At 37.2% G+C, this 25,504-nt stretch overlaps 1 protein-coding gene across 7 annotated transcripts; it reads right to left on the bottom strand.

The window, feature by feature from the left end:
* Positions 1-25,504, bottom strand: ZNF146 (zinc finger protein 146). Of its 7 annotated transcripts, none has more exons than XM_032390370.1 (4): positions 25,240-25,504; positions 15,102-15,335; positions 12,628-12,750; positions 1-2,427 (listed from the first exon to the last, which is right to left on the bottom strand). In XM_032390370.1, the coding sequence occupies exon 4, from the start codon at positions 2,296-2,298 to the stop codon at positions 1,420-1,422; it is 879 nt and encodes a 292-aa protein (XP_032246261.1). In that variant the 5' UTR covers positions 2,299-2,427; positions 12,628-12,750; positions 15,102-15,335; positions 25,240-25,504; the 3' UTR covers positions 1-1,419. The 7 variants fall into 7 exon arrangements, 5 of the variants coding, with proteins under 5 accessions (XP_032246261.1, XP_032246260.1, XP_032246258.1 ...); XM_032390369.1 differs by lacking the exon at positions 25,240-25,504 and adding an exon at positions 25,065-25,169 and having other exon boundaries at positions 12,628-12,779; XM_032390367.1 differs by lacking the exon at positions 25,240-25,504 and adding an exon at positions 25,065-25,169.

The raw sequence follows: 25,504 nt of genomic DNA, 5'->3' as shown, positions 1-25,504 counted from the left end.
TTTGGATTATGCTGTCATTTTTAATTTTAATAAAATAGATAATTTCGTATTACATAGAGAGCAAGTCCATCCACTCATTATTGATAAAATTTTAGAAATATTTTCTATAAAAAGTTTAGTACTTGATTGGGAATGAATCCATTAGAACATGATTTCTACAGGTACAGTGTTCCCATCCTCACCCCCATTCTTATTAATTCTGAGAAAATTTAAAAATACAGAAAAGTACAAAAAATAAGACAAGATATCCATATACCACAATCCAGAATTATCCAGTATTTTGATATATTTACTTGCAGTCTTTTTAGTTTTTAAGAGAAATGGATGTTTATATATAAAATTGAAGTCCCTTTAAACAGTCCCCATCCCATCCCTCCCACACTCATCCCCTTTCCCTTCTCCACTCTTCACAAGCAACCACTATCAAGAGTTTGGTCTGTATCTTCCAATCCATTTCAAAAACATTTTAAAAACATACATACATATATGTATCCATTACCAATACATAGTACTGAATTTTGTGAGAAAAGTTTTAAAATTTACAAAAATGTCATTGTAATATATGTGTTATTCTGCAACTTCATTTTCCCCCTTCAACATGATTTTTGAGATCTTTCTCTGTAATACATGTAGATCTTGCTTGTTAAATTTTACAGATATACAGTATTTCATCATTAAGTATTTTCCATTTTGTTCCCGATGGGCATTTAAGTTGTTTCCAACTTATGGCTACTACAAATCATGCCACAGTAAATAGACTGGTATATATTTCCTAAGCATACAAACTCAGAATCTAGGTATTCTTGAACTTGTTATAAGGAATGTTTCCCTACTCCCAAGGTCATAACCATTTCAGTATATAGCTTTTTCATATTCCTGTTTTTATCCTCTTGGATCTTACCTTGGTGTATAGTTCATGGTTTGTTTTTTTCCTTGGAGAACAGGTTACCTCCAAATCATTGTTTACATAGTCTCATTATCTTCTCACCTCCCATTGCCATTTCTATCATAGTCTAAATTCTAATAAATGCATAGGTGTTTCCAGAATCTCTTCTGTTCTGCTAAATCAATATAAAAGTCTCTTCCTTTCCAAAACTTACAACTTATTTTTTTATTACATTGGTGAAAATCTCCAGATCTATGCAGACAGCAATAAGAAGCATGTTTCCCATTCCCAATTTTAGTGGAAATGCATCTAAAGTTTCAGCATTACCTGCACCATCAGCTTTTTTGTTGGGTGCAGGACTTTTATCATACAAATGTCTTTCTCTTCAGTATAAATTCCCTGGTGTCCAGGACGTTTTTCGCTTTTGTTTTCCTCATTTGTGATACTTTCCTTGAGCATGATTATTTCTGATGTGCTACGAGGCTTAAATTCTTAGTCAATGCTTTCCAATTTTTAAGATATTTACATGGTTTTTAATGAGTATGAATTTTCTGATGTCTAATGTGGTGTGACTTCTGGCTAAAAGCTTTCCCACATTCACTACATTGATAAGGCTTCTTACCTGTGTGTATTCTCAAATGCAGAGCAAGGGTTGAGAACTGAGAGAAAGCTTTCCCACACTCATTACAACCATAGGGTTTCTCACCTGTATGGCTTCTCACATGCACAGTAAGAGATGAACTTTGAGAGAAGGCTTTTCCACATACATTGCATTCATAAGGTTTATCACCTGAATGAATTCTCACATGTACAATAAGCGATGTTCGTTGAGAGAAGGCTTTTCCACATTCATTACATTCATAGGGTTTCTCTCCAGTGTGAATGTTTTGATGTTTTATGAGGTACTTCTTCTGGCCAAAAGCTGTTCCACATTCACTACATTTAAAGGGTTTCTCTCCAATATGAATTTTCTCATGCTCAGTAAGGTTAGACTTGCCACTGAAGGTTTTTCCACACTCCTTACATACAAAAGGCTTCTCTCCCGTGTGAGTTCTCTGGTGTCTGATGAGGTTTGACTTCTGAATGAAAGCTTTCCCACAATCCTTACACTCAAAAGGTTTCTCTCCAGTGTGAATTTTCTGATGGGTAAGGAGGTTTTCCTTCTGGCTGAAGGATTTTCCACATTCATTACATTCAAAAAGCTTCTCTCCAGTATGGGTGTTCTGATGTTTAATGACATACTGCTTTTGGCTAAAGGCTTTTCCACATTCATTACATTCAAAAGGTTTCTCTCTATTATGAAAATGCTCATGCTCGGTGAGATTTGATTTGTGGCTGAAGACTTTCCCACATACCTTACAAGCAAAGGGGTTTTCCCCACTACAAATTCTCTGCTGACTGAGGTGTGACATCTGAATGGAAGCTTTCCCGCATTCACAAGGTTTCTCTCCAGTATGAATTTTTTGATGAATGAGGATTTACTTTTGGCTGAAGGTATTTCCACATTTCTTACATTTGAAGGGCTTCTCTGTGTGTATGACCTTTCAAATGTAAAGGGATAAAATTCAAGAGAAAACTTTATAATACACAGTACATTACAAGCTTTGTCTCCAAGTATAAATTTTCTAATGCTCAATGAGGTTTTGTTATATTCACTGGTTTCTCTCCAGTAAAAATTTTCTTCTGCTCAATGAGATCTGTCATCTAGCTAAAGGCTCCTCAGTATTCCTTAGAACAGGGTTTCTCTCCAGCCTGACTTCTACATTTAATGAGGTGTGACATGTGAGTGAAAGTTTTCCCACATTCAGTAAATTCATAGGGTTTCTTGCCAGTATGAATGCTCTGTTTTCAGAAAGCGTTCAAACTTTTTTAACTGAAGGCATTTTCACACTGACTTACACTTAAAGGGGGTTATTACCATAAAGAATAAGCTGTGGCAGGATTTCCAAACTAAATTAAGTTGATGATTCTTTCCTACACAACTTCCCTCATGATTATAAGCTAAACTGTGTTTCAAATTCTTTCTAGGTAAGTTGAAAAAGATGTTGCCCTTAAAAGATATAATGTCTGAGATCAGAGGAAGTATTTTTCCAATTTTCTTATATTCACTGCTTTTTGTTTTTCCTCAGTCTTTACTGGAGATGGATGCAACTTCCTTCCCAAGTCTTGTTGCCTCTCTATCTGCTCATCATCTTCTCAGGCTTCTTCTAAAATGGAGTACAAAGAATCATCATTTAAAGGAGTTAATGTATAAAGTGCTTAGTACTGTGGCTGACAAATGGTAAGCACTCGATAATGTTAGCTTTATGTTACCATTATTTATGAGTTTTCCCATTACTAGTAATAAAATTTTGGGTTGTGCTTTTGGGATGAACTCTGGAAGCCCACCTCACAGTATGAAAAAATCCTCATGACCAATGTCACCAAATAACTTTTGAGAAGGAAACGCTTGTGGAGGATATCTGCATAGAAAATTAACATTCATGGGCACACAGAGCTTAAGGATTACTCTTGAAAAATACCCTTTCCCATTTCTTAGTTCAGCAAACTGAATGTAACCAACAATGAGGAATTAACAAGTAGGATAAAAAGATGACATAAAATTGAGAAAGTCTCCCAGGATGTCTAAGAAAAGGAAAGGAATTAACCAACAACTGCTTCCTTCCAAAACTCCAATTAAAGACAAGAAAAGGGAAAATGGTACAAGCTCACAAGAAAAAATGGACAGGACTGGAGACATCAATACACACAGACATTAACAAATTTCCTGATAACATAAGAGCACACAAAAGATTTTCAACACAGCAGAACTGAGGAAGTTTAAGTATGTAAAGATACTGCAGAAGATGCCAATGTCAAACCAATTTATGCCACAAAATATCAGAAAGACTAAAGAAATGAAGGGAATCAAGTACCTCAAAAGAAGGAATAAAGGATGGTAGCTGAAGAAAAGATTATATAAGGTGCAGCTGGAGCACTACCCTCCCAGTAGGACCACTCCTTTGTAGGAAATGGAAATTATTCTTTGCAGAAATTTAATCAGAGAAGCTCCAGGCTCAGGGACATCCAGTAAGAGATGATAAGGGAGAGGTGCTACACTGAAACCAATGGGATTAGATCTGTACATAATATGGTGAGCCCTCCAGGACAGTCTGTAGCTCATGCCCAAAAGGGTTGGCCTTCAGGTAATATATACCTGTGAGCAGGGTATGAAAGGCTCCTTCTCTGAAAAACCTGAAAAGCCCATGAAAAAACTCAGTAGATACCCCTCCAAGATGTTATCTGTCACCTGTTCTTTTTTTTTTTTTTTTGACCAAAACAAAGGACCTGGACACATCAGGGTTTGTGTGGGTAAAGCAGTATAATCATTCTGTGGAGACCTTGGTCCATAAGGCATTCCCCTCCCCCACTTTTTTTAAGATTTTATTTTTAAGTAATCTCTACACCCAGCGTGGGGCTTGAACTCACAACCCCGAGATCAAAAGTCACAAGCCCACCAATTGAGCCAGCCAGGCACTTTTTTTTTTTTTTTTAAGATTTATTTGAGAGAGAGAGAGAATGAGTGGGAGGGGCCCAGGGAGAGAGAGAGAATCTCAAGCAGACTCCCTGCTGAGCACAGAGCCTGACACAGGGCTGGATCTCACGACCCTGAGATCATGAGCTGAGCCAAAACCAAGAGTCAAACACTTAACCAACTGTGCCACCCAGGTACCCCACCCCATGGCATTCTACTTTTGATTCACTGAAACCTACCAGATGACTAGAAGCAACCAGGCATGAAAGAACTTGTGATCACCTTTTAGTGGATCAGTCTTAAATATGGTCGCAGCCAATATTTCAAACACATTTGAGGAACCCCTACTAATAAGACAGATCAACATCAAAAGAAAAAATAAGAATGTCTGAGAAATATAGGTAAGGAACAATAAACAACAAAACCTAAAACCAATCAGACAGATGATATTTTATCAGTGAAACAATAATCTGGTTCTGTAAGCAAGAAACAAAAAGTTCCTTTGAAATTAAGATGGGGAGTGGGAAGTTAGACTGTATTATTCACTAATTAACATGGTCCTCTTACTGGAGAAGGATTATAGTACTTCACCCTAGCAAACTCAGGCATGGCCAGCTAACCTGTTTGGCCAATGAAATATAAGCCCAAGTGACAAGTATTTCCCGGAAGAAGCTTTAAGAAGACAAATTCAGGGACACCTGGGTGGCACAGTCAGTGGAGCATGAGACTCTTGATCTTGGGGTTGTGAGTTTGAGCCCCATGTTAGGTGCAGAGATTACTTAAAAATAAAATCTTAGGGGGCGCCTGGGTGGCTCAGTCGTTGGGCGGCTGCCTTCAGCTCAGGTCATGATCCCAGAGTCCTGGGATCGAGTCCCACATGGGGCTCCCTGCTCAGAAGGGAGCCTGCTTCTCCCTCTCCCACTCCCCCTGCTTGTGTTCCTGCTCTCTGTCTCTGTCTCTGTCAAATAAATAAATAAAATCTTTAAAAAAATAAAAAATAAAAATAAAATAAAATAAAATCTTAGGGGTGCCGGGGTGGGTCAGTCAGTTGAGTGTCTGCCTTTGGCTCAGGTCATAATCCCAGGGTCCTGGGGTCAAACTCCACGTTGGGCTCCCTGCTCAGTAGGGAGTATGCTTCTCCCTCTCCCCCTGCTCTCTCTTGCTCACTCTCTCTCAAACAAATAAAATCTTTAAAAAATAAATAAAAATAAAAATAAAATCTAAAAAAAAAAGATAACAAATTCAATGCCAGTTACTCAAAAAATTAAAAATAGGGGCACCTGGGCAGCTCAGCCGTTAAGCGTCTGCCTTTGGCTCAGGTCATGATCCCAGGGTCCTGGGATCGAGCCCTGAATCAGGCTCCCTGCTTCGCGGGAAGCCTGCTTCTCCCTCTCCCACGCCCCCTGCTTATGTTCCCTCTCTCGCTGTGTCTCTGTCAAATGAATAAATAAAATCTTTAAAAAAAAAATTAAAAATAGAACTAACCATATTCACTTCTGGTTATATATCCAAAGAAAATGAAAACATTAAGTCAAAAAGATATATGTGCCCCCATGTTCACTGCAGCATTATTTACAACAGCCGTGTTATGGAAACAATCTAAATGTCCATCAATGGATGAACAGAGAAAATACAGTACATACATACAATGGAATATCATTCAGCCATTAAAAAGAACGAAATCTTGCCATTTGCAACAACATGGATGGAACTTGAGGATATTACAGTAAGTGAAAGAAGTCAGAGAAAGACAAATAATGTATGATCTCACTTATATGTGGAATCTTTTTTTTTTTTTTTTAAGATTTTATTTATTTATTTGACAGAGAGAGACAGCGAGAGAGGGAACACAAGCAGGGAGAGTGGGAGAGGGAGAAGCAGGTTTCCCACCGAGCAGGGAGCCCGATGCGGGGCTCGATCCCAGGGCCCTGGGATCATGACCTGAGCCGAAGGCAGATGCTTAACAACTGAGCCACCCAGGCGCCCCTCTATATGGAATCTTAAACAAACCAAGCTCATAGATAGAGAACATACTGATGGTTGCCAGAGGTGGGGTTGGGGTGTGGGCAAAATGGGTGAAAGGGGTCAAAGGTACAATTTCCAGTTATAAAACAAGTCATGGGGATGTAATGTACAGCATGGGAACTACAGTTAGGAATACCGTATTGCATATTTGAAAGTTGCTAAGAGAGTAGTTCTTAAATGTTCTCATCGGAAGAAAAAAAAGTTCTTTAACCATGTGTGTTGACAGATGCTAACTAGAGTTACTGTGGTGATCACTTCATAATATATACAAGCATCAATTATGTTGCAGTGGGTGGGGGGATGGGGTAATTGGGCGATGGGCATTAAGGAGGGGACCTGATGTAATGAGGACTGGGTGTTATTTGCAACTGATGAATCACTAAATTCTACCCCTGAAACTAATAATATACTATATGTTAACTAGCTTGAATTTAAATAAAATCTTAGGGAAAAAAATATATTGTACATCTAAAACTAATATAATGTTGTAGGTGAATTAGACCTCAATAAATTTTTTTAAAAGACAAATTCAGAGCATAAACCAAGGTAACATATTAGCTGAGTGAAGTAAGTTCCAGAAAACAAAAGAAGAACACTGATTAGAGGAAATACTCAAAGAAAAACAAAACAAAAAAAAGCTTCCTCTCCTGTAAGCCATGAATCTCTAGACTTAAAGGGCACACTTAGTACTTTGCATGATGAAAACAAGATGCATACCTACATGTATCACCATGATATTTCAAAAGAAAGAGGCCATAAATAAAAAAAACTATTATATATGTACACACACACACATATATATCACCCAACTACACGTAGATATGTATTACTGAAAGGAACAGGAATCAGAATGTCACCAAATTTCTCAACAGAAACACGAGAAGCTAAAAGACAAAACTCTGAGGGAAAATTCTAAGCTTAGCCTACCAATCTAATGGGACAAAGGCATTTTTCAGGTATGCAAATGTTAAAAAATTTTATCTCAATGCACCTTTCCTCTCAGGATGCTACTAGATGAGCTCCACCAAATTAGTAGACAGAGAAGGTGATACAGAATCCAAGAAAGGGGATATAACATGGAGAAAACAAATGAAAAAAAGTCTTTGATAATGTTGATGAAAAACTACAAGATAAGAGCTATCAGGTCAAAGTACAGCCAGTTCTGACTGGAGCAGAAGGACAAAAATTCTACAGGTAAATCTCCATGGGGAAAAAAATTTCCCAATGCATTTGACCATGTGGAAACTAGTATTTAGAGAGCTTTTAACTATTCTATGGAGTCTGTGCTAAATACAGAAAACCAAGGAAACAAAAGTATGACAAATATAAATTCCATGAAAGAGAAAAAGTATAATAAATAAAATTCTATACTACACAAATACTTCTGTTCTACATGAAAGGATAATAGTTGTCTCAAAAAGATGTCTTAAATAAGTTGTGAGCTAAACTAGTCACTTTTTTCATGGAGCACTATTAATTTACTTCAATAAATTAATAAATGACTGCCTTACAAATTATGGTTATTCAGACTTGGGTATTATTTGGCAGGTACTTTCTTGAGACAGAACGAAGTGAGAATTATTTCAAGAAAAACAACTGACAGTACATGTTGCCAATGATAAAATTTGAGTTTTCAAACAAAAATTAAAATTTTGGAAAATCTGTATCCTTCACCATGAGATTGATAGGTCCCAATACTTAAAAGACTTTGCTTTGGGGCGCCTGGGTGGCTCAGTCGTTAAGCGTCTGCCTTCGTCTCAGGTCATGGTCCCAGGGTCCTGGGATCAAGCCCCACATCCGGCTCCCTGCTCGGCAGGAAGCCTGCTTCTCCCTCTCCCACTCCCCCTGCTTGTGTTCCCTCTCTCGCTGTGTCTCTCTCTGTCAAATAAATAAAATCTTTAAAAAAAAAAAAAAGAAAAAAAAGACTTTGATATGTTAATATTTGAAAGATCTGTATAACTCAATTGACCAATACATGATGTTTCAAAAGTCATGCATGGGCAAGAGACCCACTCAAATTTTAAGACAGACCAACAGATTTTACCTAAGAAAACAAAAAAATACAGAGTTTCAAATTCTATATTGCAGCTAATCTTGAAAAAATTATTTATCAGGTGTTAATGTAGTACCAAAGAATATCCACAACTATCTGAAAAGGCTACTGAAATATTTCTCCCTTTCTAACTATATCTGTGTGAAGTCACAATTTTTTCATATACTTCAACCAAAATAACATGTTACAACAGCAGAAATGAGAAATCGAGCTGTCTTCTATTAAACCAGACATTAAAGATACAGATATGACAAACACTGCCTCTCTTCTCACTAAACTTTTTCATTTTGAAAAATTATTTTTTTTTTTAAATTTGTCAGAGAGAGAGACAGAGAGAGACAGAGAGAGAGCGTGAACAGGGGGAGTGGCAGGCAGAGGGAGAAGCAGGCTCCCCACTAAACAAGAAGCCTGATGTGGGACTTGAGCCCAGGACCGTGGGCTCATGACCCGAGCTGAAGGCACTTAACTGACTGAGCCACCCAGGTGTCCCTGGAAAATTATTTTTATTAAGAAATATAATTTAGGGGCACCTGTATGGCTCAGTCGTTAAGTGTCTGCCTTTGGCTCAGGTCATGATCCTAGGGTCCTGGGATCGAGCCCCACATCAGGCTCCCTGCTCAGCAGGAAGCCTGCTTCTCCCTCTCCCACTCCCCCTGCTTGTGTTCCCTCTCTCTGTCAAATAAATAAAATCTTTAATAAAAAAAAAAAAAGAAATATAATTTAAATTTACAAGTAATGGGATTATTATTATTTTTTAATAAATACACTTTTAAAAGTTTCTCAATTTTACTTTTAAATAAGGCAAATATCACTAAAGTCCACATAAACCAAAAGGTCTCATGTTTGTTTATATATTCCATTGTGGTAAAACACACAACATAAAATTTGCCATTAACTATTTTTTTAAAAAGCCACCCAGGCGCCCCTACCGTTAACTATTTTTTCCTTTTACTTTTTGTAATTGAGGTATAATTGACATAACATTATACGTTCTTTAGGTTCAGGTGTACGACAAGGATTCGATATTTGTATACACTGCAAAATGGTTACAAGTCTAGTTAACATCTGTCACCATACATACAGATCTTTTACTTGTTATGAAAATTTTTAAAATCCAAGTGGTCCTCAAGTTTTAAGAATATAAAGATGATTGCTAATGGGTACCAAGTTTCCTTTTCGTGCGGATGAAAATGTTCTGGAATTAGTGGTGATGGTTGCACAACTTGGGAATATACTAAAAACCACTGAATTGTATACTCTAAAAGGATGCATTTTATGTTATGTGAATTAAATCTCAATAAAGCTGTCATTAAAAAAAAAAGTGGAAGTCTGAAAACTGCTACTCAAAACATTTCTCATTACTCATTCAATACCTTCTTTCCTTACTCTGTGCGTGGCACACTTCTAAGCTCTAGGGATAAACAATATTGACCAAAACTGACAAAATTCGCTGTCCTCATCAAGATTACACTATAGTGGACAGATAAATAAAGAAGATGGTTTGTTAAAAAGCTGTAACTGCTATGGAAAAAAGATCAGAGAAGGGTAGAGTTTTAATTTTAGATAGAGTGGCCTCTGAGAAGGCAAGATTCAAGACATAAAAGAAGAAAGTGATCCTTACAGGTATCTGGAAGAAGAGCATTCTGAACAGATTTTAAAGAAATTCACCAGACCCGAGGAAGAGCCTGTCAAGCATGTTAATTATGCAATCAGTGAATCACATAAATTATGCATATTATGTTCCTCATGTCCTTCTTGGCTTAACTTGACCCCTCCTATTTTTTGACCATCTTAGAATCTACAGAACCTCCTGAGAGCAGCTCCAATAACATGCTCCTAAAAAGGTTTCTCCAATCTTGTCTCTTACTTATGAGCATCTTTCCCTGAACTTCTAATTACAATCAGATTCACTTTTCCTAAAATGTTTCATACTAAGTATCTTTAAACCGAATTTGTATATAGCTAAGTCTTAACATCCTAACTATAACCTGAGATGCTGGATTGTATTAGTTGCTCTACTCTTTTCTTTGAATGGCTGATGGCAGAAATTTTTTAAATGCCAGGGGCAATACCATGGGAGAAAAAAGGAAGAGAGAGAACTTAGATTTTAAAGACTAAAAAGACAACAACCAAATCCAAAGTCTAAACCTTGACTGGATTCTGGCATTTTAAAAAAAGCTGTACTCCACACTGGGTATAGTTAAAGACAAAAAAAAAAAGAACAAAATTTTTTTAAAGCTATAAAAGTATTTTGGATATAAATGAGGCAATCTAAATATGGACTAATTATTACATATTAGGGCATTATAGCTAATCCATCTAAGGAGTAATGATATTTTGGTTATGTAGAGTGATGCCATTATTTTTAGACAATGAATACTTAATTTCTTAGAGGTGAAGTGTCATGACGTTTCAGCACATACAAATATGCATACACAGGGAGAGACATATAAAACAGACATAGCAAAATAAGTATTGAATCTACATAGTGGCTATATGGGAGAATGCTATACTCTTCTTTCAGATTTTAATATTTGAAAATGTTCATGGATAAAAAACTGAAAAAGAAGAACTGATCAGTAACAATCCTTCCACAACAATTCATAGATTAGTTAATAAGTATCTCATATTTAATCAAAATGGGAGACAGAACATGGGCCTTCTTTTCAACAGGTTATAATATAGACTCCAGATACCAAAATATAAAAACATGTAAGACAACTTACTCAGGACTTTTCAATTTCCATGAAAATGTGAAACAGGATGGTCGAAGGGGAGATCAACAAAAGAGGAACATGTTTAAATGATAAGTAGGACCTGAATAGGTAGAACATTGCGTAATCAAAAGCCAAGATTCAAAGAATTTTATAAAGAAAATACGTTCACATTTATATTCATGGTTAGTTAATACGTCCTCTCTTGATAAGATTAAAGTATATCTTTTTAAAGGCTTGGCTGACCATATCTCAAGGATCATGAGAAAATAAATAATCCAGACATAATATGAAATTGGTTTTAGGTAATCTCTCTGGACCTGAAAATAATGAGCTGAAATCTCCAATTTGGGTATTATATTAATGACTTCAGTGATACAAAAAGAATGAAACAAATCAGACAGTTGTTTATCGTATAAACAGGTAAAATTATGGTGGGCAAGACAGAAAGGCTGGAAAAATAAAAACTGGTACTATAGAGTTACTTCTAACTTCAGAATAAATGAGTGTTGGGGGGCCTGGGTGGCTCAGTCGGTTAAGCATCAGCTCTTGGTTTCGGCTCTGGTCATGATCTCACGGGTTGTGGGATAGGCTCCGCACTGCACATGGAGTCCGCTTCAGATTCTTTCTCCCTCTCCCTCTGCTCCTCCCCACTTGCACGCAGACACACACATACTCTCTCTCAAATAAATAAAATCTTTTTAAAAAATGAGTCTCTGGGATTTAATTTATAAAGAAAAGGAGGAAAGGCAGAATGCAGTGTTCTAGGAGCCACCTCCAGTGAGAGGAAAAAGGGGAAAAAAATAAAAGCAAAAGATAAGAAAACACTTAGAAAGATAAAGCAACATCTCAGGTCAAGGCACCAATCAAGCAGAAGTGTGAGAGAATTCCTACAGGGGTGACTCACATGACATAAATAGATCCTTTCTTCTAAAATGGTAAAATAAGAACATCTCTGCTCACTTTTCACATCTGTGAAGGATAAAGAAAAACAGGGAAGGAAAAAAAAAGGGAAAACTACATTGTTGAGAAGAGTAGGAAGTAGCTATAATTCTAACATCTTATGAGGATTGTTAGCAGGCAGCTGCCATTGCTGTTTTTAGGAAGAGTTCTCAGGCACAATGCTCTCCGAAAACATAAGGCACAGCCTCAGGGGCCAAATCATCACCTTGTTTCTAGTAACAGAATCCAGGAATGTAGGCTGGATACAGAAGACTTGGTGGACCCACCAGCATCCCTAAATGGTAGGGAAAGTAGGACGGAGCAAGGAAATACAGAGACACCATCAGTAAATAAAGCAGCTTATTAGTACGGCAGAACAGAAGGTCACAACTCTCTATCTCCCTAAATTCCTGACTTGTATATCTAACTGCCTATATGAATATGCACTTAAATGATCAGTAGACACGTCACAATCAACAAGTCCAAAACAAACCTCTTGATATATCTCCCAAAATTCCTGAAGTCCTCCTATCTCAGGAAATGTTAACGCATTCTCTTCTAGTTAAAACCCTGGAGTTATCAGTGTGATTCCTCTTCCTCTTATAAACAATACAACCTAAAAAATAAATAAATAAAAATAACAGTCTATCAGCCAATCCTGTCAGCTATTTCTTTAAAATATCTTAAGAATCTGGGGCACCTGGGTGGCTCAGTGTCTGCCTCCAGCTCAGGTCATGATCCCAGGGTCCTGAGATGGAGCCCCACATCAGGCTCCCTGCTTTTCTCTCTCCCTCTGCCCCTCTGCTCCTCCCCCTGTTCGTGATCTCTCTCTCTCTCTCTCTCTCTCTCTCGCTTTCTTTCTCAAATAAATAAAATCTTTAAAAAAATAAAATATAAGAATATGACTTGTCACTAGCTCAACTACTACCATTTTCTTACCTAGATTACTGCAATAGCCTCTGATTAATCTCCTAGCCTTGGCCCCCTATACCTTATTTTCTATACAACAGCCAAAATATAATTCTGATCTTACCACTCCTCTGCTCAAAACCCTTTGATGGTCTCCCAAATCACTCAAGATAAAGGCCAAAGTCTCTTATTCGGCCTGTTACCTAACCAAACCTGTTCTTTTTCCTTTGTGCTCACTGTGTGCCAGCCTACTCTGCCCTGATCAATATTTCTAAAATAGCAAGCTCCAGCCTCAGGGCTTTTAACACTTTTTGTTCCTTCTGGCTGAATGCTCTTCCATCAAATATTACATGCCTCACTTGCACATGCCTCACATCTTTTTTTCAAACGTCATGCTTTTAGTGAGACCTTTCCCTGACCAACTGATTTAAAATTATAACTACCAACTGGCCTTCTCTACGCTGGTTTTCCTTGCTTTAATTTTTCTCCAGAGCACGACCACCATCTGATAGAACATATATTTTTACTTATTTACTCACAGCGTGTCTTCCTCAGGAGGGAGGAATTTTTGAAAACTTTAATCAATGACATCTCCTTAGTAACTGAAATGGTACCTAATAATAACATTCAATAAATACTTGTCAACTATATGAATATACCATGTCGAGAGAAATGTAAATTGGTTTACTACTTTTGAGAACATGCTTATTTCTGTCAAGTCTATAAATAAACATAACTTTGACTCAGCATTTCCACTTAGGATAAATCACCATAGAGTTGTATCTACACTACCTCTGCGAAGCAATATAAATAAGCATATATGCACTTGTGTATTCAAAAGCATACGTCTGGAAACAACCTAAATGTCCATAAATAGAAGACAGGTCAAATAAAATGTGTTGATAAGAGTCCTTCCCAGAAAACAAAAACAAACAAACAAAAACCACTATGGACCCAACAGAATACATACTACCATTTATATGAAAAGGAAAAGTGAGGGCTTACATACGTATATATTCATATTTATAGCATAGATATATAATATATGGTTTATTCACAGACTACCTCAAGAAGGCTACATGTGAAACTCTTAAAAATGACTGCATCTTTATATATATATATATATATATATATATATTTTTAAAGATTTTATTTATTTATTTGACAGAGAGACAGCACAAGGAGGCAGAGTGACAGGCAGATGGAGAGGGAGAAACAGGCTCTCTGCTGAGCAGGGAGCCAGATGTGGGGCTCGATCCCAAGACCCCAGGATCATGACCTGAGCTGAAAGCAGCCGCTTAACGGACTGAGCCACCCAGGCGCCCCATGACTGCATCTTTAGAAAAAAATCTATAGGACTGAAGTAAGAGTTAAGAGACTTTTTCACTGTACACCTTGATGTTCAACAATTTTTACAAGCTCATGTTATTATATTAAAAACCAAACACAGACTCATAACATTTATATGCACATACAGCAGAAAAGGGCAGAACTGATTGCTAAGGCAACAACTTCTGAAAGAGGTATATGGGGGTGGAAGAGAAAGGGAGGCTTTGTTTGTTGATGTGTAATGGGGGAGAAGGTGCGATAAGAAGACAAGAGAAAGCATGATTACAGATGTAAAACATAACTCAGAGGCATTTAACCACTGAAAGAATGAAAGAAGGTGGCAAGTAATAAAAAGGAACCTAAATGTCAGACAATTTATAAAGATTTAAGACCTATAAAAGACAATGCATGGGAGGAAAAAAGTCTATACACATTGGGAGGTATGAGATGAGGGTATGAATGAAAGGGAGAACAATCACACAGAGGTAATACAAATAAAGTGTGAAGTGCTGACACCCAGAATGGAGATAAGAGGGGCATCTAAAAAATCTGATTAAATAATACAGTACTGAAGCAGAAAAAATGATGACTGTAAATGTAATTCAGGTATCTAAAGAATTCATACCAAGTAAATACTCCAAGTCTAGGGACTGTAAGAAAACATCCCTGAGTATTTCAAAGGTATCAATGCTGCCTGAACAACTGTAACCTGCCTTGCCATTCACTCACCTGAACAAATTTCCTTTCCACTTTGTTCTCCACCATCCAGAGTGTCTTCTTATTCAACAGAGGATCACATACAGTTTGGTCAGTTTATAACCTGCTTTTGGGGAAATGACACAGCACTAGAATGTTAATGCTGGGGGCCAAAGTACCATCCTAGAACTCAGGCTGAGCCCTGGGGCCTCCAGGCCTTCTGAATGATGAGGCAGGTGCAGTTTCCAGGTACACAAGGAAGCAGCCCTGTGAAAAAGAACAAAGTAATGACCTTTTGCCTTAGAGATTAAAGCACACACAATTATAATAAGCAAAGGGACTAAGACTATCTGAAACCTAAATTTCAAAGCCATACCCATTAAACCATTTAAGTTTCCACACATCCAGAAATGGGGTAAAAAAGAGAATTATTTCTCAGAATTTCATTTACATAGGAAAGCTGTTCATACCTTACATGACTGGTTGCTACTGTTCTGTACCACCACATTCCTACATAGGTTCCTGAGTGGATTTTAACCATGGCCCTTATTCCTGGATGAATTTAATACTCACATCTATGACAACAGCAGTGGATGCCTATCAGAACTAAGTTACGAGGATACAATGCATAGGAAATCGTTCTTACAGTATTCAGGAATAAAGTTGCAAAAAGTTTTCCTGGAGTCCTAACATTTACTTTGTATTATAATCTGATTAAAACTATGTATTAGAAATGTCCTCTAGGGGCGCCTGGGTGGCTCAGTCGTTAAGCATCTGCCTTCAGCCCAGGGTCCTGGGATCAAGACCCACATCGGGCTCCCTGTTCCCCTGCTTGTGGAATTCCCTCTCTCGCTGTGTCTCTCTCTGTCAAATAAATAAATAAAATCTTAAAAAAAAAAAAAAAAAGCATTTTTAAGGACATTATTGGGACAACTGACAAAATTTGAATATGGATTTTGTATTAAATAGTAGCAATGTGTCAATGTTAAAAATTTTCTGATTCTAGTCACCATACTATGGTCATGAAAAACAATGTCCTTGTTCTTAGAAAATTGATGCTGAAATACTTATAAAGGAAGCATGTATTCAACTTAGTCTCAAATGGTTAAAAAAAATTATGCAAATATTTGGACAAAGAAAGAAGGAAAAATATAGCAAAAAACCAAAACATAAATGGTAAATTTGGGTAAAGGATATATGGGACTTTCTGAACTAATCCAACTTTTCTATAAAGTTGAAATCATATAAAAAAAAAGCAAAATCCTGAAAACCTGAGTTACTACTTATACACATACACACTATCTACTATGTATGTTGAAAAAGCTTGGTCACCAATTTTTGTGCTGCGGTGTGGCAGAAATGGAGGGCTTAGAACATAATTTAAACAGTAACGTACACAGAAATAGGGGGAGTGAGTTGGCTGAAGACAATCTGCAGGGGAAAGGAGATCAAGTTTGATATTCTGGACATCCAGAGTGTCAGGTTTCTGGGTAACATGCAGGCAACTGCGCATATACGTAAGGAGCTCAGAATAGGCCTAGGAAGCCCAGGAAGGAAATGGGAATTTATCAGCTGTGAGACTATCAGTGCTGCTGAAGACATAGGTGGAATGTGACTGTGACTGCTTAGAGAATATACACAGTATATGAAGAAGATAATCAAGGACAGAATCCTAGGAACACCCAACAGTCAAAGAGGCAAGGAAAGGTTTCAAAGGAGCATGGTGGCTGCTTAGTTTTGAATCTTTCAAGTACTTCTTCTGAAAACTATACAAAATATCAAGAATAATGGGGGTGGTGGGCAGCCAATACACACTCTATTATCTTTTGTAAAACTAGCAGAGAGAATACGTTCACTCTAAATTATATTAAATGTAGCCCCAAACACCCAAAATAGTAGATATGGTGCAGGGACCACAACAGTATGGCAGGCACAGCAAGAAAGACTACATAATGGTGAGCAGTCTTTGAAATAACAGATCTCAGAAATAATTAGCAAATATTCATCCTCAGAATGACAGTGAGTGAGAACTGTTGCAACTGAGTCTAATAATGAACAACAAAACTAGAACCAAAAAACCCCTCCCAAACTCCATGTACCAAAGGCAGACCCACAAGTGGCCTAAACAGGAAGTTGCAAAGAAGCCTAGGAAGAACTGGGAATGCTTTGAGGGATTCCAAGAACTTAAAAAGCTCAGATTTGTGCAGCTAATATTTCTTTACTGGATGAGTAGGCCTCACCCTAAAGGGATCTAATAAAACAAGACCTAGATTAAACAAAAAAGGACTGCGGGGAAAGCAGGAGTATGCTTAAAAAGTACTTGGGAGTAGGGTGTCCCCAGATTTAGTAACTTCTAAAAGTGAATTTATCATTCTGGAAGGCAAGTACTGTGAAGAATTATGGGAAAACAGGGAGATGGAGATAGAAGTCGGCTTCAACCAGGTTAGGGTGAGGAACTCATTTGCTTTAAACACTAGAAGAGGCACATAAACTCTGAAGCACAGAATGCTATTATGTTTCCTTTTTCCTGGTTAATGGTCTCAAAAAATCTATCTCATGCAAACATGAGTAAACAAAATAATTTGTCTGTATCCATACAAAGATACTACAAGAAAAACAGTGAAAGCAAACAGCATAACTTTCAAACAGCTGAGTGAACTCACATGAAAAATACTGCAACAAAGAAAAATGAAAACAAAATGAATTTTTAGAACTTTAAGAAGCAAGCAAAGCTATATAAAGAACACAATGATAAAAACAGACTCAACTATAGAGAACAAACTGAGGGTCACTGGAGGGGAGGTGGGTGAGGGAATGGGTTAAATGGGTATTAAGGAGGGCATTTGTTGTGATGTGCACTGGGTGTTATAGGTTAAGTGATGAATCACTAAATTCTACTTCTGAAACTAATATTACATTATATGTTAACTGGAATTTCAATAAAAACTTGAAATTACAAAAAAAAAAGAATACAATGATAGAGAAACTAAGTGAAGAAAAGGTCACTCAAAAGGAGGGAATGAAAAGAAAACAAAGTAAGAATAGACATCTTGGGGTGCCTGGCTAGCTCAGTCGGTAGAGCATATGACTCCTGATTTTGAGGTTCTGAGTTCGAGCCCCATGCTGGGTGTAGAGATTACTTAGAAATAAAATCTTAAAAAAAAAAAGGATGGACATTTTATTTTGTTCCGCCTGATTTTTTTTTTTAAGACTGCAGTATTAGAGTTTGGGGGGATTTTTGTTTTCCTTGATTAATGTGATCTTTCCTGGTTGTTTCATCTGAGGCATAGCAGTAGCTTCAGCCTTAAGCTTTTTGTTTCTACTCACATCCCCAGAGTTCCAGGCAGCATGGGTAATGTATATATAGGTAATCATAATCTATATCTGACCACAGAAGCCAACATCTTATCCAATGCAAAAACAAACACTGGAGGAGCTTCTATTACGTTCTAATAAAAATAAGGATGCTGTCTCAAGTATTATATAATTATAAGCAATAATTCAGTAAATTAAGCTGGAAATAAAATTAATTTATAGATAATCAACGACTTTCTCATATACCACAACAAATGACATTGTTGTAAAACAGCAATAGAAAAGATAAAGTACCTAGAAATAAACTTAGTAAGAAGGTCTAAACCCTGTTATGAAAAAAAATTTAAACACTCCAGAGGACCCAAAAGGAAACTGGAACATATAAATAAAATACATATCATGTACATGGACAGTATTTAACATCATAAAGATCTAATGTCCCTTTCTCCTAAGTTATTGTAGAAATTTCATGCGATACCAATAAAAATAAGCCTTTCCCCCCGAGAACTAGACAAGTTAACTCTAAAGCTTACAGAGAAAAATAAATAAGCGGGGCGCCTGGGTGGCTCAGTCGGTTAAGCGGCTGCCTTCGGCTCAGGTCATGATCCCGGGGTCCTGGGATCGAGCCCCGCATCAGGCTCCTTGCTCAGCGGAGAGCCTACTTCTCCCTCTCCCTCTGTCTGCCTCTCTGCCTACTTGTGCTCTCTCTCTTTCTCTGTCAAATAAATAAATAAAATCTTTAAAAAAAAAAGAAAAATAAATAAGCAAGGGGGCGCCTGGGTGGCTCAGTCAGTTGAGTGTCTGACTTTTGATTTTGGCTCAGGTCATGATCTCAGGGTCCTGAGACTGGGCTCCGCACGCAGCAGGGAGTCTGCTTGAGATTCTCTCCCCCTCCCACCCTCTGGAAGCACGTACATACGTGTGTGCATGCGCGTTCTCTCTCAAATACATAAAATCTTGAAAAAGAAAGAAGAATAGCTAGGAAACTCTGAAAAGAACAAGCAATAACAGACTAGCTACACCAAAATTATAAAGATTCGATAATAAAAAGATAAATATTGGTATATGAATACAGACTGGAAGATGGATGAGACTATGAAGTCCAGAAATAGACCAATACATGTGAGAATTTATTTTATGATCAAAATGGAATTTTAAAATAAACTTAAAAACAAATAAATAAAATAGTAAACTTAAGAACTTTTAATAAATGGAGTTGGAAGAATTGGGTAGCCAACTGGAAAAAGAGGATGCATGCCTAATATACAACAGGATAAACTCTAAATGGACTAACATATAAATATAAAAATGAAACCCTATAAAAATTATAAGATTTGAAAGCACTGGTGAAGGCTTTCTGACTATAAATGATTGATAAATCTAACTACATGAAAAAAAAACACAAAACCCTCCTGATTCAACAGAATTTTTAAAAAAGAGGGGTGCCTGGCTGGCTCAGTCAGAAGAGCATGCAACTCTTAATCTCCAGGTTGTGAGTTCAAGCCGCACATCGGGTGCAGACATTACTTAAAAATAAAATCTTTAAACAAATTTTAAATATAAAAAATAAGGGGCGCCTGGGTGGCTCAGTCGTTAAGCGTCTGCCTTCGGCTCAGGTCATGATCCCAGGGTCCTGGGATCGAGCCCCGCATCGGGCTCCCTGCTCAGTGGAAAGCCTGCTTCTCCCTCTCCCACTCCCCCTGCTTGTGTTCTCTCTCTCGCTGTGTCTCTCTCTGTCAGATAAATAAATAAAATCTTTAAAAAAAAAAAAAAAAAAAAATATATATATATATATAAAATAAATTAAAAAAAGAAAAATGAACGTCAAAACGAATTTTTTAAACTTGAAAAAAAAATTGCAACTCATTTCACATAGGGCTAACTTTTCTAATGTACAGCTACTAGAAGAAAATGGGACCCCCCACAGAAAAATGAGAAGGATATGAACAGACAGTTCCCAGATAAATACATGAAGCCCTTAAACATATGGAAGATAATCAACCTCCCTCATAAGAGATGTAAATAACACCTACACTGAGATACCAATTTTCACTTATGCCTTTGGCAAAAAATAAAATAATAACACTATACTCTAATGGTAAGGTTCTAGCAGAGAAGGTGCTCTTGTACATTGCTAGTAGAGTGTTAAGTACCTAGCTATATGGGCAATTCCACTTACGGCAATCTAGAGATACTCCTGCAAAAGTCCAAAATGACACAGGTAAAAAATTATTCATTACTGCAATTAGTAACAGCAAAAGATTGAAAACAACCCAAATGTCCAACAACAGATGTCCAACAACTGAATCAACTATGGTAAACACACACAATGGCATCTTATTTATACAGCAGTTAAAAAGAAAAAAAATAATGATTAAGGAGATCTCCAGGACACATAAGAAACTATACTTGGCTGGGACAAAGAATGTGATGGGTGAGGGAAGCAGAATGAGATGTTATCATTGTGAGTTGTATTTCTTTTGTTGTTGTATCACATAAATATATAGTTTCTTTTAATTTTTTTGTTTTTTTTTTAAGATTTTTAAATTTTTTTAAAGTAATCGCGTTAAATTTTTTTAAAGTAATCGTGATACTCAATGTGGGGCTTGAACTCACAACCCCGAGATAAAAACCTTCATGCTCTACCAACTGAGCCAGCCAGGTGCCCCCATTAGTTAGTCTTTAAGTAATCAAATTCATTTTTTAAAAAGCAGTCCCTGAACTTGAAAACAAATTGAAACAAATGAACCCAACTATACATTAACTTGAGTAACAAAGTTCCCCAAAGAAAGGATTTAGACTTTAGAACAGAGAATTGACTGTACATCTTTAGTGAGATGCATTCTAGGGACAAAATAGCTACAAAGAAATTTTTCATGTGATAAAGTATGTTCATGGTTACTATTAATACCAGTAATGTTACTGTGAAACCACTTTCCTTATATTGAAAGATAAAACAAAGAAAATAAGCATTTATGTTAACATGTTTCAAAATTTTTACTATGAAATACAATTAGGAGCTAATTATTAGATAAAAATATCATAAAATTTAAATTGAATTAGAAATACTTATATGAACTCATGATTTTTAAAAATGGATTTTCTAGCTCTATCCCCAAAATGCCTTGAAACAAAATTACTGCTGCAGCAATGAGAACGTCAGCACCCAGATCTTGGGCTCTAATACCATTCTCCAATAAAAGGAACCAGAGCTCCTTGGGAGAAATGGCAAATTCGAAGGCTAAGAGGGAAGGTAGAAAATGGGCCTGGAGTGCAAGAAAGTTTTCAAATTAAATGGCAGCAAGTCAAAATGAAGTAGGAGTCAGACTGGAGGAATGTCTACCAGCTAAAACTGTGGTAATATGAGTATCAGAAAGAAAACTAGTTTTAGTTACTAGAACACAACTTTATAATGATGCTTACAAGTCAGAAAAATTTGAAACAATTTGAGGTTTGCAATCAAATAAATGTAAAAGGAATTTTAAAAACTAGGAAATCACCACTTTCCAACCCTTAAAGAAGCTGATTTAGCCAAGGATTATTTATCAGTGTTGAAACCATCCATTAAATCAATGGGGAATGAACATTCATATGGTACCAAAGTAAATCATAAAGATTTCATTTTGGTCAAAAAGGGAAAAATATAATCACTAATGATATGTCTCTCCTGATGTTATGCAATTTGAAGATCATCTCTGATGTACTCTGGCCAAAAGTAAGTCACAATTGGGATTTTTAAAAAACATGATCAGAGGTTCTGAATTACAACCATGAGAAAGTAACCACAGAAATCAAAGAACATTTTCATGAAAAAGATAATGATGGGTTTCTAAAGATGAATGTAACTTGAACACAGAAATCTTAACTTCCTCATTCCAGTTATAAAAGGAAATGTCAAAAAAAAAAAAGTTTAAACATGGAAATAAAAAAAGAACATCTATACATCTGAATCTTTCAGAAATATCTACCAGAAATAGTACAAATGGCTGTACTATTTCTAAGGAACTATTATTTTGCAGATAGTAATAATACTGCTATTTATCATTTATCGAGTACTTACTACATACCAGGCACTATTTTTAGAACTTAGAACTCCTTACTTAATCTGCACAACCAACCACCCCATGAATTAGATACTATTATTTTCTATTAGTAAATGAGAAACAGGCATAGGTTTAAGTACATCAAGGTACAAAGTGGCAGACTTCTGAGTTAACGGCAGTCTGGCTCCATGGCCTATGTCCTCCTTAAAAACAAACAAAAAAACAAAACAAAACAAAACTTTAACTTTTAAATACTAAATTCATATACTTAGAAAACCAACATAAAAAGTTATTTGCCCAGGCACCTGGGTGGCTCAGGTCATGATCCTAGGGTGCTGGGATGGAGGCCTCCTTCCTCCTCCCCCCCATTGAGCTCCCTGCTCAGCAGGGAATCTGCTTCTCCCTCTCCCTCTGACCCCCAACCCCCACGCGTGAATCACTCTCTCTCAAATAAATAAAATCTTAAAAAAAAAAAAAAAAGCTATTTGCCTTTGCCCTACCTATCCCGGTACCACCACCCCAAACAGAGATAGCCACTTTTATTAGTTTCTTGCCTATCTTTTGAATTTTCTAATGGAAACAAATACAAACATATATTATTCTGCCTCTTCTTACTTCAAATGAAGCATACCATACATTTGGCATCTTGTTTTCACTGAACAATACATTTTAGAATTATTTCAGTGTCAATATACAAAAAGCATCCTCCTCATTCTTTTGTACACTTGTGTATTATTCTGTTGTATAGATGGACCTAATTTTATTAAACGAATCTCCCAGTGATGGCTAATCTTTACCTACACCTGCAATGAGCAACTTCATACCTATATCATTTCATGGAAATGCAGGTACATCTGTAGGGTTAATTTCCAGATGTGAAATAGCCACGCCAAAAAGAAAATACATTTGTAGTTATAGATGTTGCCTGCTTCATGCTAACACCAATACGATTTTAATTTCTAAGGATTTATATTTTAAAATACGTTACCACTAGATGGATGGATCTAGAGAGTATAATCTTAAAACTAAGTAAGTCAGTCAAAGACAAATACCATATGATTTCACTGATGTGGAATTTAAGAAACAAAACAAACGAACAAAGGAAAAAAAAAAGACACAAACCAAAAAAAACAGACTCTTAACTACAGCGAACAAACAGATGGTTACCAGAGGGGAAGTGGGTGGGTAGGGGGATGGGTGAAACAACTGAAAGGGATTAAGAGTACACTTGTCTTGATGAGCACTGAATAATATATACAGTTGTTAAATTACTATATTGTACACCTGAAACATATAATGCTGTATGTTAACTATACTGGAATTGAAAAACAAAAAACAAAACAAACAAAAAAAAATTAGCGCTGGGCTCCCACCTCCCCACACCCAACTGCTTTTCTTTTTCAGAGTTTTACTGGCTATTCTAGTTTATTTCTCCATGTGAGGTGCATAGTCAGTTTATCTAATTCCCCCGCTCCCCCCCAAAAACTGTAGATACTTTTATTACGATCACACTGAATTATTAAATTTATTTAAATTTGCACACGCTTCTTTATGACGTCTTCCTATTAAAAACATGGTGTATCTAATTAATATATTATTCCTCTCAGCACTTTTTTTTAAAGTTCTTTTCTAATAATTTTGCATACTGTTTCTCATTTTTTTATTGTTATTGTAAATAGTTCTCTTCTATTATGTGTTCTGGCTGTTGTTTATTTGGAGACTGTTGATTTGTAAATATTAAATTGGTACCCAATTACTTTAACTCTTATTATTTAAAATTCTGTTAGGGATGACTGTGGGGATTCCTTAAAAAAAGCATCTTTGTAGAAGGAGTAACGGTCTTTATTACTTCACAAAATCCATTCAACTTGGAAACACCTCGATTCATTTAGGAGTCAGACACCTAGAAACTAGGTCAGACTAGTAAATAAACATTGCCAACAACTAAATTTTCTTCAAAGAACGAAGATAACCGTACCTAACCTGGAACTCCAAACCCTTGACTCGAATCCTGGGCTTTCTGTGCTATATGACGCTGTTGCTCAAAGTGCAACGTCGGCATTTAATCTAGGACTTAACAGCAGCCCTATTAAAATACCCTGAAGATCAGGAGATTTGAGATCGTCTCAAGCTCCCCCACGAACAAAAAGTGCCTTCGAAATAGTCTTGCTTGCTTAAAAAAGAAGAAACCACGGTGATCTGCATTCTACTCCAATTAAAAGTAAATGTGTTTTTATATAAAAATTCACTTTTAAATCATTTATCACTTAGCTTTTTCCCCCCTTCAAATAAAAAACACTCCACGAAGATGGCACCGTTATTATCAGCACTTTCGACAAGCGAAGTGCGGCTCAGATATTATTACCTCAATGCTAGTCTCCTACATCTCCCTCTCAGATGCAGCCATACACAATCCTGCACCCAGTTTCTCACTCAATAATCCCGACATCCAGTCAAATTTACGGACAAACTCAGGGTCACACACGCTCGAACCCTCCTCAGAAACCCCCACCCCCACCCCACATGTAGGCCAGAAGCTCTTAAACCCACTCCTCATCCTCGCGCCGCGCCCCAACAGATCCAGAATCCTCCCCTTCAACCTCCCCGACCCGACCGGCCCAAGACGCCCACATCCCACCTCCTACTTTCGCGCCACGTGGACCCAGGGGCCGGACTGACCCGCGGACAAAGACCAAAATGTCCACTCGGCGCGCTGCGCCTGCGCACTCCGAGGGCGAGCGAGCACTCCCAGAAGTCTCCGCGACGCGGCCCGCACGGTCACCGTGGCCAGGCCCAGGCTGGTATTTGATTACCTTCTGTCAACAGCAACGCCGCTTTTCCGGCCTTGAACTACATTTCCCTTAAGGCTTTGCTGGTCAGCACTCTGTCCCACACGAACTTGGCTGCCACTTCCAGTGATTATGGGGCTCTCAGGGTGAGTCGTCCTGCTTTAGAAGAAAATCAGCTCAAGCCTGGTGGGAGGTTTGGAGCCGGGACTACGTCTTTGAAGCTCCCCCAGGCGCAGTGTCAAACGGCCAAACTCAGGCTCTGAGGTACGAGGACGCCATCTTAGCTGTC

The sequence above is a fragment of the Phoca vitulina genome, unplaced genomic scaffold (assembly GCF_004348235.1).
Source record: "Phoca vitulina isolate PV1807 unplaced genomic scaffold, GSC_HSeal_1.0 scaffold58, whole genome shotgun sequence".
In the NCBI taxonomy this organism is placed as follows: domain Eukaryota; kingdom Metazoa; phylum Chordata; class Mammalia; order Carnivora; family Phocidae; genus Phoca; species Phoca vitulina.
Note: the sequence above shows the minus strand (reverse complement) of the source record. Positions and strands in the feature narration are given on the sequence as shown.